Genomic DNA, 13,064 nt, shown 5'->3' with positions numbered 1-13,064 from the left:
TAAACCATCTTGGCAAGAAAATCTTACTTGAAAAATTATAGGATTTTTTAAAAAGAATTTATAATTAGAAAAATATTTTGAAAAAATTCGAGGCACTAATGGTCCCTATATTTCTATTAAAAATGTTTTTTCAACATTTATTGAAAAAACTAGTCCCTGGAAACGTATTTCTCCTAAAATATCTTTTCAATTTATTTAAGAGCCATGAGGAAGGGACAAAGAGTTTTTTTTTTTTCCTTGTTTATGATCTCGCACGTAGGGCTGGCTTTGAATAAATTATATATAAAATTATGCATACATTTTTAAAAAATATAATGATAAGGGAGGTTCAGGATTGAATTTCAATAATGGATTAAAATGCACCAATATTAATATTTTTTACTCCAATTGTTGTCTAGCTTGTTTTGTAATTTTTGAATTTGGCCATAATTTATTATGGCCTCCTTAGTGCCCCTAGATAAAAATTTATATTCTAGGAAAAACTAAAAGTATTTTTCCTATGATACATATTCCCAAAAAAACCTTTAAATAACATCTTATTACTATTAGTGACTTATTAGAAAATTATAGGAAATATTTTAAAATTTTCTTAGGAAAGTTAAATGGACCTTTTATTGTCTCTTCTAGGGAAATAAATAAAAATTAATAATCAATCTAATATATTATTATACTTATCGATAAATTTTTAATTAAATAAAATATCAAACACAAAATTGCAATGAAAATTATTTCATGCTAAAAGTATTACAGCATCAACTGTTAAATACTTATTCAAAAATTTTCTATACAGTTTTCTACCCCATCTTGGTACAAAAAATCTTACTTTGAAAATTATATGATTTTTAATAAAAAATTTCAATTAGAAAAGTGTTTAAAAAAACATGAGACACTAATAGTTTATAGAAAATTATTTCTATAAAATTTATTTTTAATTTTTTTCCAAAGGAAAATTTTTTTAATTTTATTTTATGATCTCGCACGTGCGAGATCATCTTCTCGCGAGGAAGGGGGAGATTATTTCTCCCCTGTTCTGGTTTTCCGCCGAGACGACCCCGAGGGAAGGGGCTTACGGCGCCGGGGAGGATTTATCGTCGGAGATGACGGCCACGACGGAGTCGGCGGCGACAGAAACAGAGGCGACGACGAGGAGAGGAAGAAATCGAACGGACGGACACAGAGGCGGCCGGCGAGCAGCTGCGACGGCGGTATAGACGCCGGAGAATAGCTACGACGGCGGTAGAGGCGGCGACAACAACCGATGGGAGGGGTCGGCGGTGACGAGGGGGGAGGAAAAATTTTTCCCCCCTCGCTCTCGCTCCCGCTCCCCCGCTCGCTCGCGATCCCGTACCGATTCATGCCGATCCGACTCATTTCGAGCTGGCTCGCGAGCCAACGAACCGAACCTAGCTTCGGTCGAGCTCGGCTCGTTAAGGTAAACGAGCCGATTTCGGTGTTTGAGCTCGGCTCAAGCTCGAAAAATGATGAATCGAACCGAGCCGAACCGAGCCGGCTCGCGAACCGGCTTGGCTCGAAGCCACCCCTACTTGTATGCACCAGAAAGCAATTTATCTCGAGTGTATGAGCTATATACCATTTTTCCAGTCTCAAGAGAGGTGGCAGACCTGATCTTCACCTGCCTCATTGATGAGGAAGCCATCACCGTTTACGGTTTGATTGACAACCTTGGCTCAATCAAACTTCAGACTCATTTGGCCGACTGGATGATCTGGCTCCCTGACGATAGTGGTTGTTTCTCGGTTTCTTTGGCATACCGGCTCCTCATGGGATGAACCAAGTCCCCTGCCACCCACGTGGTTGCTACTGCTTGGCATCTCATGCCCCCCCCCCCCCCCCCCCCCCCCCCCCCCCCCTTTCCGATGAGATTCTTCTTGTGGAGTGTTGGTCGCAACAACATCCTCACTGTTGACAATCTTCTTCATTGCTACAACTTTTCCCCCGAGCCCTATTTGCCCCCTCTGTGAGCTAGAAGAAGAAAATATTAGTCATCTCCTCTTCCATTGCTCCTTTGCCTGGTAGGTTTGGACCTCTCTCCTTAACAGTTTGGGCCTTCAGTTTTGCCTTCCTCATGATCTTGGTACTATGTGCCGCTACCCCTCTGGGACGCGCCTCCCCAGGTTGGGTAAGCTCCTCCTCTCAGCCTGTGTTGCCTATATCCCTTGGTGCATTTGGAAGAAGAGGAACTCTCGGAGATTTGACTGTATCTCCAGTACGGCTGCTAAAATCTCTTGCACTCCTACGGGTCTCCTCTTGGCTTTGAAAAATTTAGCCAGGTTGTTATGTCTATCGGGTTCCCTTGAAGCCATTGTGACCGTTTCCTCTTGGTTATGAGAATATCATCTAGTATTGTGGTGTTGGTATATGTGGGTGAAATCATCTATCTGGCAGTGATGTGTAAGGTATTGAGGAGGTAAAGGCTCATCTAGCAAAACACTTTCAAACTAAAGACCTCAATTTACTAGAGTATTTTTTGGTATTGGAGTAGCTAGAAGTAGGGCAGGTCTTGTCCTCACCTAGAGAAAATATGTCATAAATATGTTGTTTAGATTATGGGTTGTTGGGTGCCAAACGAGTTGAGACTTCCAGAGATGTTGGAATTGATCTTCATGATGGACAAAGTAATAATTTTTTTTTTTAAATGATGCTGATTTTTATTAAGGCAAAAACTCAAGAGAGCATATTACAAAGGAGAGAAGCCTTCCCAAACAATGAGAAATTCCTGGGAAGTTCCGAATTTTGCCAATTTATCAGCCAAAGATTTGGCTGATCTAGGAATGAGATTCCAATTACAATGTGTAGAAGATACAATGTTAGCAATACTATCAGTGATGGGCTAGTGGTGCCAAGGGGGGAGGCTGTCTTTGAAACACCAACTAATAACCGTCTTCGAGTCGCCTTCCATGATTAACTTGCCATGGAGACGATCCCTGAAGATTTGGAGGCCGAATAGCAGAGCACTAACTTTAGCAGTATTAGAATCAGCAATGCCCACCGGACCAACATAAGAAAGAATAGGGTCTTCATTGTGACCTTTGAACACAAAGTAATGAATTTAACGATAAGACAACATATCGTAGGTTGGTTGGCAAATTCATATATGCTACTGTGACTCGACTTGACTTATCTTTTACTATAAGTGTTGTTAGTCAGTTCATGGAATGCCCTAGCAAAGTTCATCTGGAAGCTGCACAAAGAATCGTGAGATATTTAAAACGGTCCCCTGGAAAAGGATTATACTTTAAACAACATGACAACTTGAAGATATAAGCTTTCTTAGATGCAGATTTGCATAATCGAAACTTGACAAGAAGTCTAGCACAAGCTTTTGTGTATTTCTAGGAGGCAATTTGATTAGATGGAAGAGCAAAAAACAGATGTGGTAGCTCTTTGAGCTGAGTATAGAGCCATGATTCATACAATTAGTGATTTGATGTGGGTAGATTGGTCATAAGAGAGTCTAATCTTCAAAGAGATGAACCTATGACTATGTACTGTGACAATTAGGCAGCCATATTCATTCTTGGGAATCCAGTGTTCCATGAGAGAAAAAAAACATGTTGAGGTGGATTATCACTTTGTCCGAGATGCAGTGATGAAGAAAGAAGTTGTCACTCCATATGTATGGTTTGGTGATCAAGTTGGAGATATGTTTACCAAAACTATGGGTAAATGAGAGTTTTTGAGATATTTTGTAACAAGATATATATGCTCTAGCTTGAGGGGGAGTGTTAGAAGATATTGTGAACGGTAGTTTCATCTTTTTAAATTCAGCATGATTAGATGTGTCTCTAGATTAATTTTCATGTAATTTGAGTATGTATATTGGGAGATATAAAAGATTAAGTGTATTTAAGCGAATAAGGGTATTTTTGTAAATTGTACTCATCTTTCTTTATAAAAGGAAAGGAGATTGTGCATGATCCCTAAGGAGTCTCTTTTCCAGTAGTCTCTTCATTCATCTCTCTCTTCTCTCTTCTCTCTTCTCTTTGCTCTCTTCTCTCTTCTCTCTCAATTTCTCTCTCTTTCTTCTTTAGTTTTACCCTTTGTCGGTATGAGCTATTGGTAGAACCATTTCATGACATCCTTTTCTAGGTAACGAAATTTCCCAAATTTTAGCACTTGCCTCTAGCAATAGTTTGAGGCATTGGAGGACTATCATTAAGTTCATAAACCACAAGACCTAGGATCATAACCCAGTTTTTATATCGTGTTAAAGTAAGGTGGGTTCCTCCCAAAATGACTAATCAAAGTTAGAAGGCCTCTTTCCAACTAATATCAATGAAAGGATCTTTCCAAATTTAGCCCAATGCGGAACTTTCTTCCATAACAGCTATTGCTCATGAACAACTAGATGTGGAGCATAAGTATAGTCACATAATGGTGAGACGTTTTTATGTGCCACCTACTTTCTTTCCAGGTCTAAAGGGATGACTTAGCCCAAAATGTGAGGAACATACATGGGGGCACATAGAACACATGAGGACCACTAAACAGAAACAGATGGGCTTAGAGTTGTTTTGATATGATGTGGAAAGTGATAGATTAATGTTAAAAAAGGGAGGAAATAAATCAAATTGATAGAGAGAAAATAAAATAAGAAGAAGAAGATAGAGAATAGAAAATGAGAGAGAAAGTAGAGGGTTTTTGGGCTCAATAGTTTTTATTTGTCAACCACCTCTCTAGCTTTATTGATTAACTAAATACTTACCAATGTGATAAAATTCAACCCGAAGAGGTGATCGGGTTCAGTCCAACCTGGTTCAACCAGGTCTTAACTACCAGCTGAATCAGTATGATGTCATGTATACAAAATAAAAAAAAATTAAAAAAAATAATTGAGGGAATCTTCTACCCCAATTTCATTTTGTAGAGAGAGGGATTTGAGGGAACGTGTAAGGGTTAGCTAGTTGATCAATAGACTTGTTCGGTCGAAGCCATAGAAAGAACTGATAGAAAGAAAATAAGAACGGTTGTATTGGGAGGAGAGAATGTAAGGGTGAAGTTAATGGATATATGCAAGGTGAATGTGAAGACACTCTACCATTTCCATGGAGGGTGTTTTCTGGGATCTGTAGTTGATAAAGATTACAGGGTCTATGGAGTTTCTGGGTTGAGAATTGTTGATGGTTTGACATTGTTCATCTCACAGGGGATGAATCCTATGGCAAACCTAGTTAACGTAGGGACATATCAGGTGATGAAGATTATCAATGAGAGACAGAACAGGTGAGGGATGACTGATTGAAGGGCCGTTATCGAGGCAGGAGGGGGGCAAAACCTCTTCCTTCACTGCTTCTTGAGAGGGAAGTGGGTAAGCTTGTTCTATGTTGCACAGGATGTGTGGCATAGTGACCAAGCCGGGTCAACTTGTTCACCAATTGAATCAGCCAACCTGGCCAAGTCAACCAGTTTTTTACCCAAATTTGGGTCTACGACTTGTATGACCCGGACAAGGCACCAAGTCTGGTTGAACCAGTTCAACTGGCCGGTCTGGGTTTTATAGCACTGATAATTATACATTGAATTACATAATTATCTCATTTTCCAAAATTACATAATCACCTCTTCATTTAAACAGCAGCTGAGAGGTAACAGTTAAGGGGCCAAAATACTTTTTCGATACAGCTCATAACTTCTAACAGGTACTGCAGATGTGAGAATGGGAGAGTTTCATGATTGGATCCTTCAACCTGAAAGTTGGCTTAATCTTAGTTTATATTGGGTCAACTCGGTCCTTAACTCATCGGATTCAGGTGAGTCAACCTCTTTACCGAGTTCTGGATCAAACTCGGGCTCAAATTCCCAATCGTAGGGGAGTTTTTCGAAACGAGATGACAACTCGCTTTTCGAAACACAAAAGGTTTTTCAAATCCGGGGACTCTTAGACCCGAGTCTCGATGAATCCAGTAAAGGCCCGTCAGCAAAAAATTTCGAAAAATACTCCCGGCGTACTCCAACCAAGGTACTGCGTCTTCCCGAAAACTCTTGCGCGAGCCTCCAGACACCGATGAAGGCGCCAAAAATAAGCGAAGCACCCTTCCTTGAAGCGTCATCTGCCATCTCTAAATCAAAATCAAGGAATGACGGTAAAAATCGGGAGGTCGCAGCCCACACATCTTCTGGTTCGCAGTGCAAAGAAGGGAATCTCCGAAAAGACGATTTGATGCCCCACCCAGGTACGATTTTCGAAAATCTGACTCAGTCCATTTCAAAGGAGTTTTTTTCGAATGGTGCAGATAGACCGTCTCCCAGAGCAACGTTCACCGAAGGGTGTTCACTTTTTCCAAGGCAGTCAGAAAATTCAAATTCTGCTTCAGGAACCCCCATCTCAACTTTCTCTAACCCCCACACCTCTACCCCCTGTACGCCTACCCCCATCTACTCGAGCCCAGAAATACCACAAGCCACACTACCCTCCTCCTCTGCTTCCCTATCCCACAGCTCCAACTCCCAAGGAAACCACCACTCAATTAGCGCAACCCTACCTCTCCCCCAGAAAAGCCCTCTCAATCCCGCACCCTTTTCCTCAACCCGCCACTGGAATCTTCATTCTCGAGATCAGCACCGCCCACAACACAATTTTAATTTTGATCTCGAGCATACACTCCAAAACATACAATCTAGCCAAGCTAACCAATTCACTACTCCCGAAACTCTAAATGAAAACTGTCAAGTGACATCTCTCTTTTCGGATATCCCGGACAACACTAGATTGGGAATAACAGAGTGTTCACTTACCCCCTCAGAAAGAAACAGACACTAATGCCTCCAGAATTCCAACGCCGGCTAATCTCCACAATCAGGACAGCCCAGTTATTCCCCAAACCCCTTTCTCTCCTGGAAGACTTGGCCATGTGGTCAAGGCACTCCAAGTGGAAAGGCACAAATATGATGCGGGATCTTGGCAGCAAATGATGGCTTTGGCCCAACTTATGGGAGCAATTTTTAGAGGCCCGTTACCTGGGGACAGAAATGCATCCGGAGTCATCAAGTATGGTAATAAATGATCGTGCTGTCCTGGAATGTTCGAGGAATTGGGGCTTTTCGGAAGAGGGGACTGATTTCTAATTTTATTTCTCAATTCAAGCCTTCCATTGTGATCCTTCAAGAAACAAAGTGTCAAGAGATGTCCGATGCTATCATCAATGAGCTTTGGTCCAATTCTTCTACTAAGTGGGTGGCTGTCAATGCTGAGGGTAACTCGGGAGGTATCCTAGTTGCTTGGGACTCGACGCTCTTGGCATCCTTGCAAGTATTTGAAGGCAGTTTCTCTTTGGGTCTGCAGTTTAGAGACCTCTCCTTGGGCAAAATCTGGTGTACGGTCCGACCAGATACCGTGAGCGTGGCTTATTTTGGGAAGAACTTAGTGATCTCTTCCAGCCCTGGAGACTTACATGGCTCTTCGCTGGTGATTTCAATGCCATTCGATACTGCAGTGAGAAGAAGCCGCTGGCTAATCGCATTTCTGCTTCTATGCGTGGTTTCTCTGACTTCATTGGTGGGTGTGGGTTGGATGAGATCCCTCTCTGGGAAAAATTATACGTGTTCGAATAACCAGCAACAACCTATTTTGTCCAAATTAGATCGGTTTTTGGCTTGTCCAAAGTGGCTGCAACTTTTTGGGAATGTCTCCGGTCGGGTTCTAAATAAGGTGGGATCAGACCATTGGCCAATCATGTTAACCACTTCTTTTGAGAAATGGGGACCCTCTCCTTTCCGGTTTGAGAATTCATGGTTATCTACCAAAAATTTTGAAGCTCGTATTGATGAATGGTGGGCCGAGGGTTCAGACATGGACAGGCGGGAGTGGGCTTTTCCTCTAAAGCTTCGGTTTATAAAAAAGAAAATTAAAGAGTGGGCCACAGAGCATCGCATTTCTCTGGCTACTGAGAAGTCTTCCATTATCTCCCAAATTGAGGACCTTGACTTGGCAGAGGAGCAGAGGTATTTATCTCCAGCGGAGTTCTCTACCCGAATCTCTCTAAATTCGAAACTTAATTTACTTCTCCACCAAGAGAAGGTCCGCTGGAAACAACTTGCCGGATTTAAATGGCTTAAGGAGGGAGATGCCAACACAAATTTTTTTCATGCAGTAGCTTCGGCTAAGCGAAGGTCCAACCGTATTACCTCTTTATGCATTAATAATGAGGTAACATCATGTAGGACCTCAATCACTAATGTGTTACTCAAGTTTTTCACAGATTTATATTCGGAGGAATGTTATTATAGACCAAAGCTTCAGAATATCAGGTTCTCTCGCTTTTCTCCAGCAGTTGCCTCTTTTCTGGAGTTGCTGTTTTCATTGGGAGAGGTCGAACATGCTGTATTAGGCATGGAGGGTGATAGGGCACCAGGCCCTGATGGCTTCAACAGGGTTTTCTTAAAAAGATTTTGGCCTCATCTCAAGGGGGATATCATTGCCATGGTTAATGAATTTTACAATAATGGGATCACGTTCCATAGTATTGGTGCTTCTTTTATTGCATTGGTCCCGAAGAAGAAAAGTGTGGAGAAACCAGAAGATTTCATGCCTATCAGTCTCATCTCTAGTGCTTATAAGATAATTGCCAGAATCTTGGCGCACCGTCTCAAAGCTCTCCTTCCATCGGTTATTCACAAAGGGCAAGGGGCTTTTTTTAAGGGAAGGGAGATTCTTGACTCTACTATGGCTGCTCACGAACTTATTGATCATTTTCTACGCAACAAGGATCCTAGAATTGCCCTAAAGTTAGATCTTGAAAAAGGCTTTTGATAGAGTTAATTGGATCCTGTTAGATGAGATCCTGGATAAGATGGGTTTTGGCACTAGATGGAGATTCTGGATAAGAAGTTGTGTGGGCTCGGCTTCATACTCGCTCCTCATCAATGGCTCCGTATGTGGTTATTTCAAAGGGACTAGAGGTATTAGACAGGGAGATCCCCTATCCCCGCTCTTATTTAATATGATTGGTGAATTTCTATCTACTATGTTCTACTCGGCAGGTAATCTTGGGTGCCTCCCCCCTACTAGCTCCAGTTCAGCTTATAATATTCTCATTCTTCAGTATGCAGATGATACCATAATTTTCGGAGTCGGCACCACTGATTGTGCTCGAAAGATTAAAGCTGTTTTGGGTCTTTTTGATGTAGCCTTTGGTCAAAAAGTAAATTGGGAAAGACTTCTTTAATGGGCTTCAATGTTAACCCCGAGCTACTCAGTGAGATGGCAAGTATATTCGGCTGCACAATGAGTCACTTACCTGGAACATATCTTGGTTTGCCTCTTTTCAATGGTCGTATTTGCAAGAGGCTTTGGAATCCGGTGGTGGAAAAAATGGAATCTCGCCTGGCATTATGGAAGGGACGTCTTCTTAATAAAGCGGGGAGACTCACCCTTCTCAAGTCCTGCATAGCCGGTATTCCCAATTATGCCCTATCTTTCATGTCTTTCCCTGTTGCAATTTGTAAGATTATGGATAGGCTAAAAAAGCGTTTCCTATGGAGAGGATCGAGCGATGCATTCAAGTACCATTTGGTTAGCTGGGATGAAGTATGCATGCCAAAGAATATGGGTGGCCTGGGAATCCGGAAAACTAGAGAGATGAATCAAGCCTTGTTGTTCAAATGGCCATGGAAATTTAATACTCACTCTTCAAATCTCTGGAAGGAAATGGTTCTCACAAAGGTGGGTGGGGACCCCCACTGGTGGATATCTGGTGGGAATCGTAGTGCCCTCTCCCCAATATGGAGGGCATTATATCTTCTGCTTCCTAAATTCCATTTGGCTAGCAGATTCTATGCAAGCAATGGTAGCTCGCTCAAGTTTTGGGATAATTTGTGGATTGGACAAGTACCCCTGCAGGTTGCATTCATGAATCTTTATCTTCTCACCACTCGTAGAGAGATATCAGTAGCAGAAGCTTTTGAGGGGGGGGGATATGAATATACATCCTAGAAGAGGTCTCTCGGATAGTGAGGCTCTGGAGGCCAGTCGATTGATGGACCTTGTTGCTTCATTTAAAATTCGTCCATTGGAGGCTGACAAGCTCATTTGGTGGCCAGACAAAAAGGGCTCCTTCACAGTCTCATCAGCATATGGCTTTTTAAACAGTGGTAACTCGGCTTGGAGGGTGAAGGAAATCAAATTTGTATGGCATTTATGTGCCCCTCAAAGGTAAAGTTCTTCATGTGGAGTGCCTATCAAGGTAAAATTCTCTCGGTAGCCGTATTGAGAAGAAGAGGTCATCCCTCAGTGGATCCCATATGTCCACTCTGCAACTCTGAAAATGAAACTACTAGCCATATTCTTCTCCATTGTAGCTTTTCTTGGAAGGTGTGGATCAGCATTCTTGGAAAGTTTGGTTTTCAGTTCTGCATGGGGGCTGATCTGCTTTCGTTCAGTAAACCTCTCATGGGTACCCCTATGCCGAGTCTTGGAAAGATGATGTTCTCTGCATGTGCTAGCTTTATCCCGTTGGTCTTTGGAATGAGCGAAATAGAAGACGTTTTGATGCTAAAAGTGAATCTTTTGATCGAGTTGCGGACAGAGTGGTTGGGCAAATATCAACTTGGCTATTAACCAAGAAAGCTTTCTCTCCATATTTGGGTTCCTCCATTCATGAAAATTGGAGAAACTTGGCATTGATGCACATTGGGAAAAAGCCTCCGGTTATGAAAGAATGGTCTCCTCTTGATCCTGGTTTCCTAAAGTTAAATTTTGACGGATCGTCTCTTGGCAACCCTGGTATTTCTGGTTTCGGAGGAGTTATTTCAAATCATTCTGGTAATAAGCTCTTCACTTATGCCGGACCCCTTGGTATATCAGACTCTACGTCTGCTGAATTGCATGGTCTCCTCTCCGGTCTTCGTATCTTCAGAGATAAATGTAGGGGACCTCTCCACATTGAAGGTGACTCTAAAGTGGTGATAGGTTGGTGTGAGAATGCATCTTCTCCCCCATGGAGGCATTGGGATACATTTAAAGAAATTTTAGATATTACCTCAATTATTCCTTGTATTTGGTCTCATATTCCGAGATCCGCAAATTCGGCAGCTGATGTGCTTGCCAGGCAGGGAGCTACCCTACAATCACTGGTTGTAAGGGACGTGCTCCCTCAAATTTTGTAATTCTCTTTCATTTTAATAATACATCTTCTTCAAAAAAAAAAAAAAAAAAAAAAATCTTAGTTTATATTGGGTATAAAAAAAGAAAATAGATCTTTCAAAAAAGAAAAGAAAAGAAAACAGGCCTAGCCAGTGGCAGGACTGCCACTGAAGATAGCGGTGGGAGGATCCAACTGGTCTATTCTGCCCTAATTGAATTTGTGGACATTAGAGATGCTGAATTGAAAGCTTTCCTTTTTAGGTCTTGAACTTTACAATAGTTATTTCAGTCATAGGGAGGGCAACTTTGCTCTCATCATTAGTGGGTTTCAACTTGTCTCCCACCTAGGCACCTCCATCAATACTTTGACTGAAGTTTGAGCATCTTTTCCTACAGAACACTATCATGGCCTCAGATCTGAGTGAAGTTGATTATTTAGCTAATCATATTGCTAACAAGACCCTGTCGTGGGTGACTCCATCATCTCATGCCAATTAGATTGTAAATTTTAGTTCCATTGTATAGTTTGTATTTTTGCTGATGTTTTCGCATCTTTGATTGTTTCTACTCTGGGCTTTTCTTGTCTTCCCTTAATATACTTTTTGCCTTTTAAAAAAAAAGAAATTTCATTACCTGGATGTTTTTCACCTATAAAAAAAGTTCCTGGAGGCTTTTCTTCAGTTCTGACTTTAAGCTGGTCTCATGATGTGTTAGTGTGTATAATTTCCAAACTGCTATCAGCATTGAATCTCACATGCTTTTAATTATATTCTGTTGTTAATTGCAGACCAATCTGTATCCTAAATTAATTCAAGATGTTCAGCTGTTAATAAATGAATTGGGGGTAGTTACTGTCCTTTGGGAAGAACAATGGCTCAGTACACTCCAAGATCTCCACTCTGGTAATGTCATTTATTTGATTTCTCTTTTTGGTGAAATTTACTGTTGTTCCTGCACGTCATACTAGTTCCAGTTGCATGTGGGTTTTTGTGGGTATTACTAGTTGTCTTTCATTTGGATATCTTCTTTGGATTATCATCTCCATATATTTGTTACCGTGTTATTTAAGGTTTAGAAAAACCAAGTACACTCTAAACTGATAGTACTATCTACTGTCCATTGAAATTTACTTGTCCATCAGGGTGCTTAAAAAAATAATTATCGGTGTCAGGATCTTCATAGAGAAGGCATAAAATAGTTCATTCAAATAAAAATGAGTACAATGTTACTAGCTGCAATTCCAAAGAAGCAAGAAGACATAGATCTTAAAAGTATTTTTTTGGTGTTTCTGGAAATAAACTGTTGAAAAAGCAGCTCTTTTGAGGAAAGTTATTGCTGCCAGATTCGACTAACCTAAGGATAATGTAATGGTTCTCAAGCACAATTTCTCTTTTTCAATTTGGAAACCAACTGGATGTATTTGGCAGAACTTCAGTTATGGCATTTGCTTCAGAGTCAGATCAGGAACTTGAATTGGATTTTAGTCAGATACTTGACTGGGCGCTGTCTTTTTCCCCATTTTTTTCAGAGTTGCTCATGACCCTACATCACTTAAAAAATTTCTGAATCTAAAAGAGTTGATGGTAGTGAATTTGTTCAGGATCTTGTTTGAGAAGGCACGGTGAAGGAGAGGACAAAATCGTTTCGCAATGGATTTCTTCTGGGCAGCACAAGGTTCCATGCTTTTACTGGGTTCTTCATGGTACTGCTGTCCACTGCCCCAAACTTTCAGCCTTTGGGTATAGAGGTTCCTTTTCCTGTTAACGTTTTTCACTTCATTTGGGGTGCTATTCAGAAGCACATGATTATCTACAACCAGCTCCACAGAAGGTTTTCAGTACAAAGCCAGGACTGTTGGCTATACAATCAAGAGGATGGAACTGCCTATCATTTGCTTATCAGCTGTCCCATTCGTTTTACTATTTAGGTTGCTTTTATTAACAAATTTGGTATCAAACCTTGT

The 13,064-nt window shown here is 41.2% G+C and overlaps 1 protein-coding gene across 1 annotated transcript in view; it reads left to right on the top strand.

The window, feature by feature from the left end:
• The window catches only part of LOC137955167 (uncharacterized), a 38,827-nt gene that overhangs the window by 12,016 nt on the left and 13,747 nt on the right, over positions 1 to 13,064 (top strand). Inside the window, exon 4 of the mRNA XM_068802035.1 lies at positions 11,889 to 12,003. Within this exon, the coding sequence (XP_068658136.1) occupies positions 11,889 to 12,003 (115 nt within the window). The remainder of the gene's footprint in view (positions 1 to 11,888; positions 12,004 to 13,064) is intronic.

Source organism: Aristolochia californica, unplaced genomic scaffold (assembly GCF_029961685.1).
Source record: "Aristolochia californica isolate CCGP_79_NKW_82.1479 unplaced genomic scaffold, dmAriCali1.0.hap1 SCAF_2, whole genome shotgun sequence".
NCBI classification, from domain to species: Eukaryota; Viridiplantae; Streptophyta; class Magnoliopsida; order Piperales; family Aristolochiaceae; genus Aristolochia; species Aristolochia californica.
Note: the sequence above shows the minus strand (reverse complement) of the source record. Positions and strands in the feature narration are given on the sequence as shown.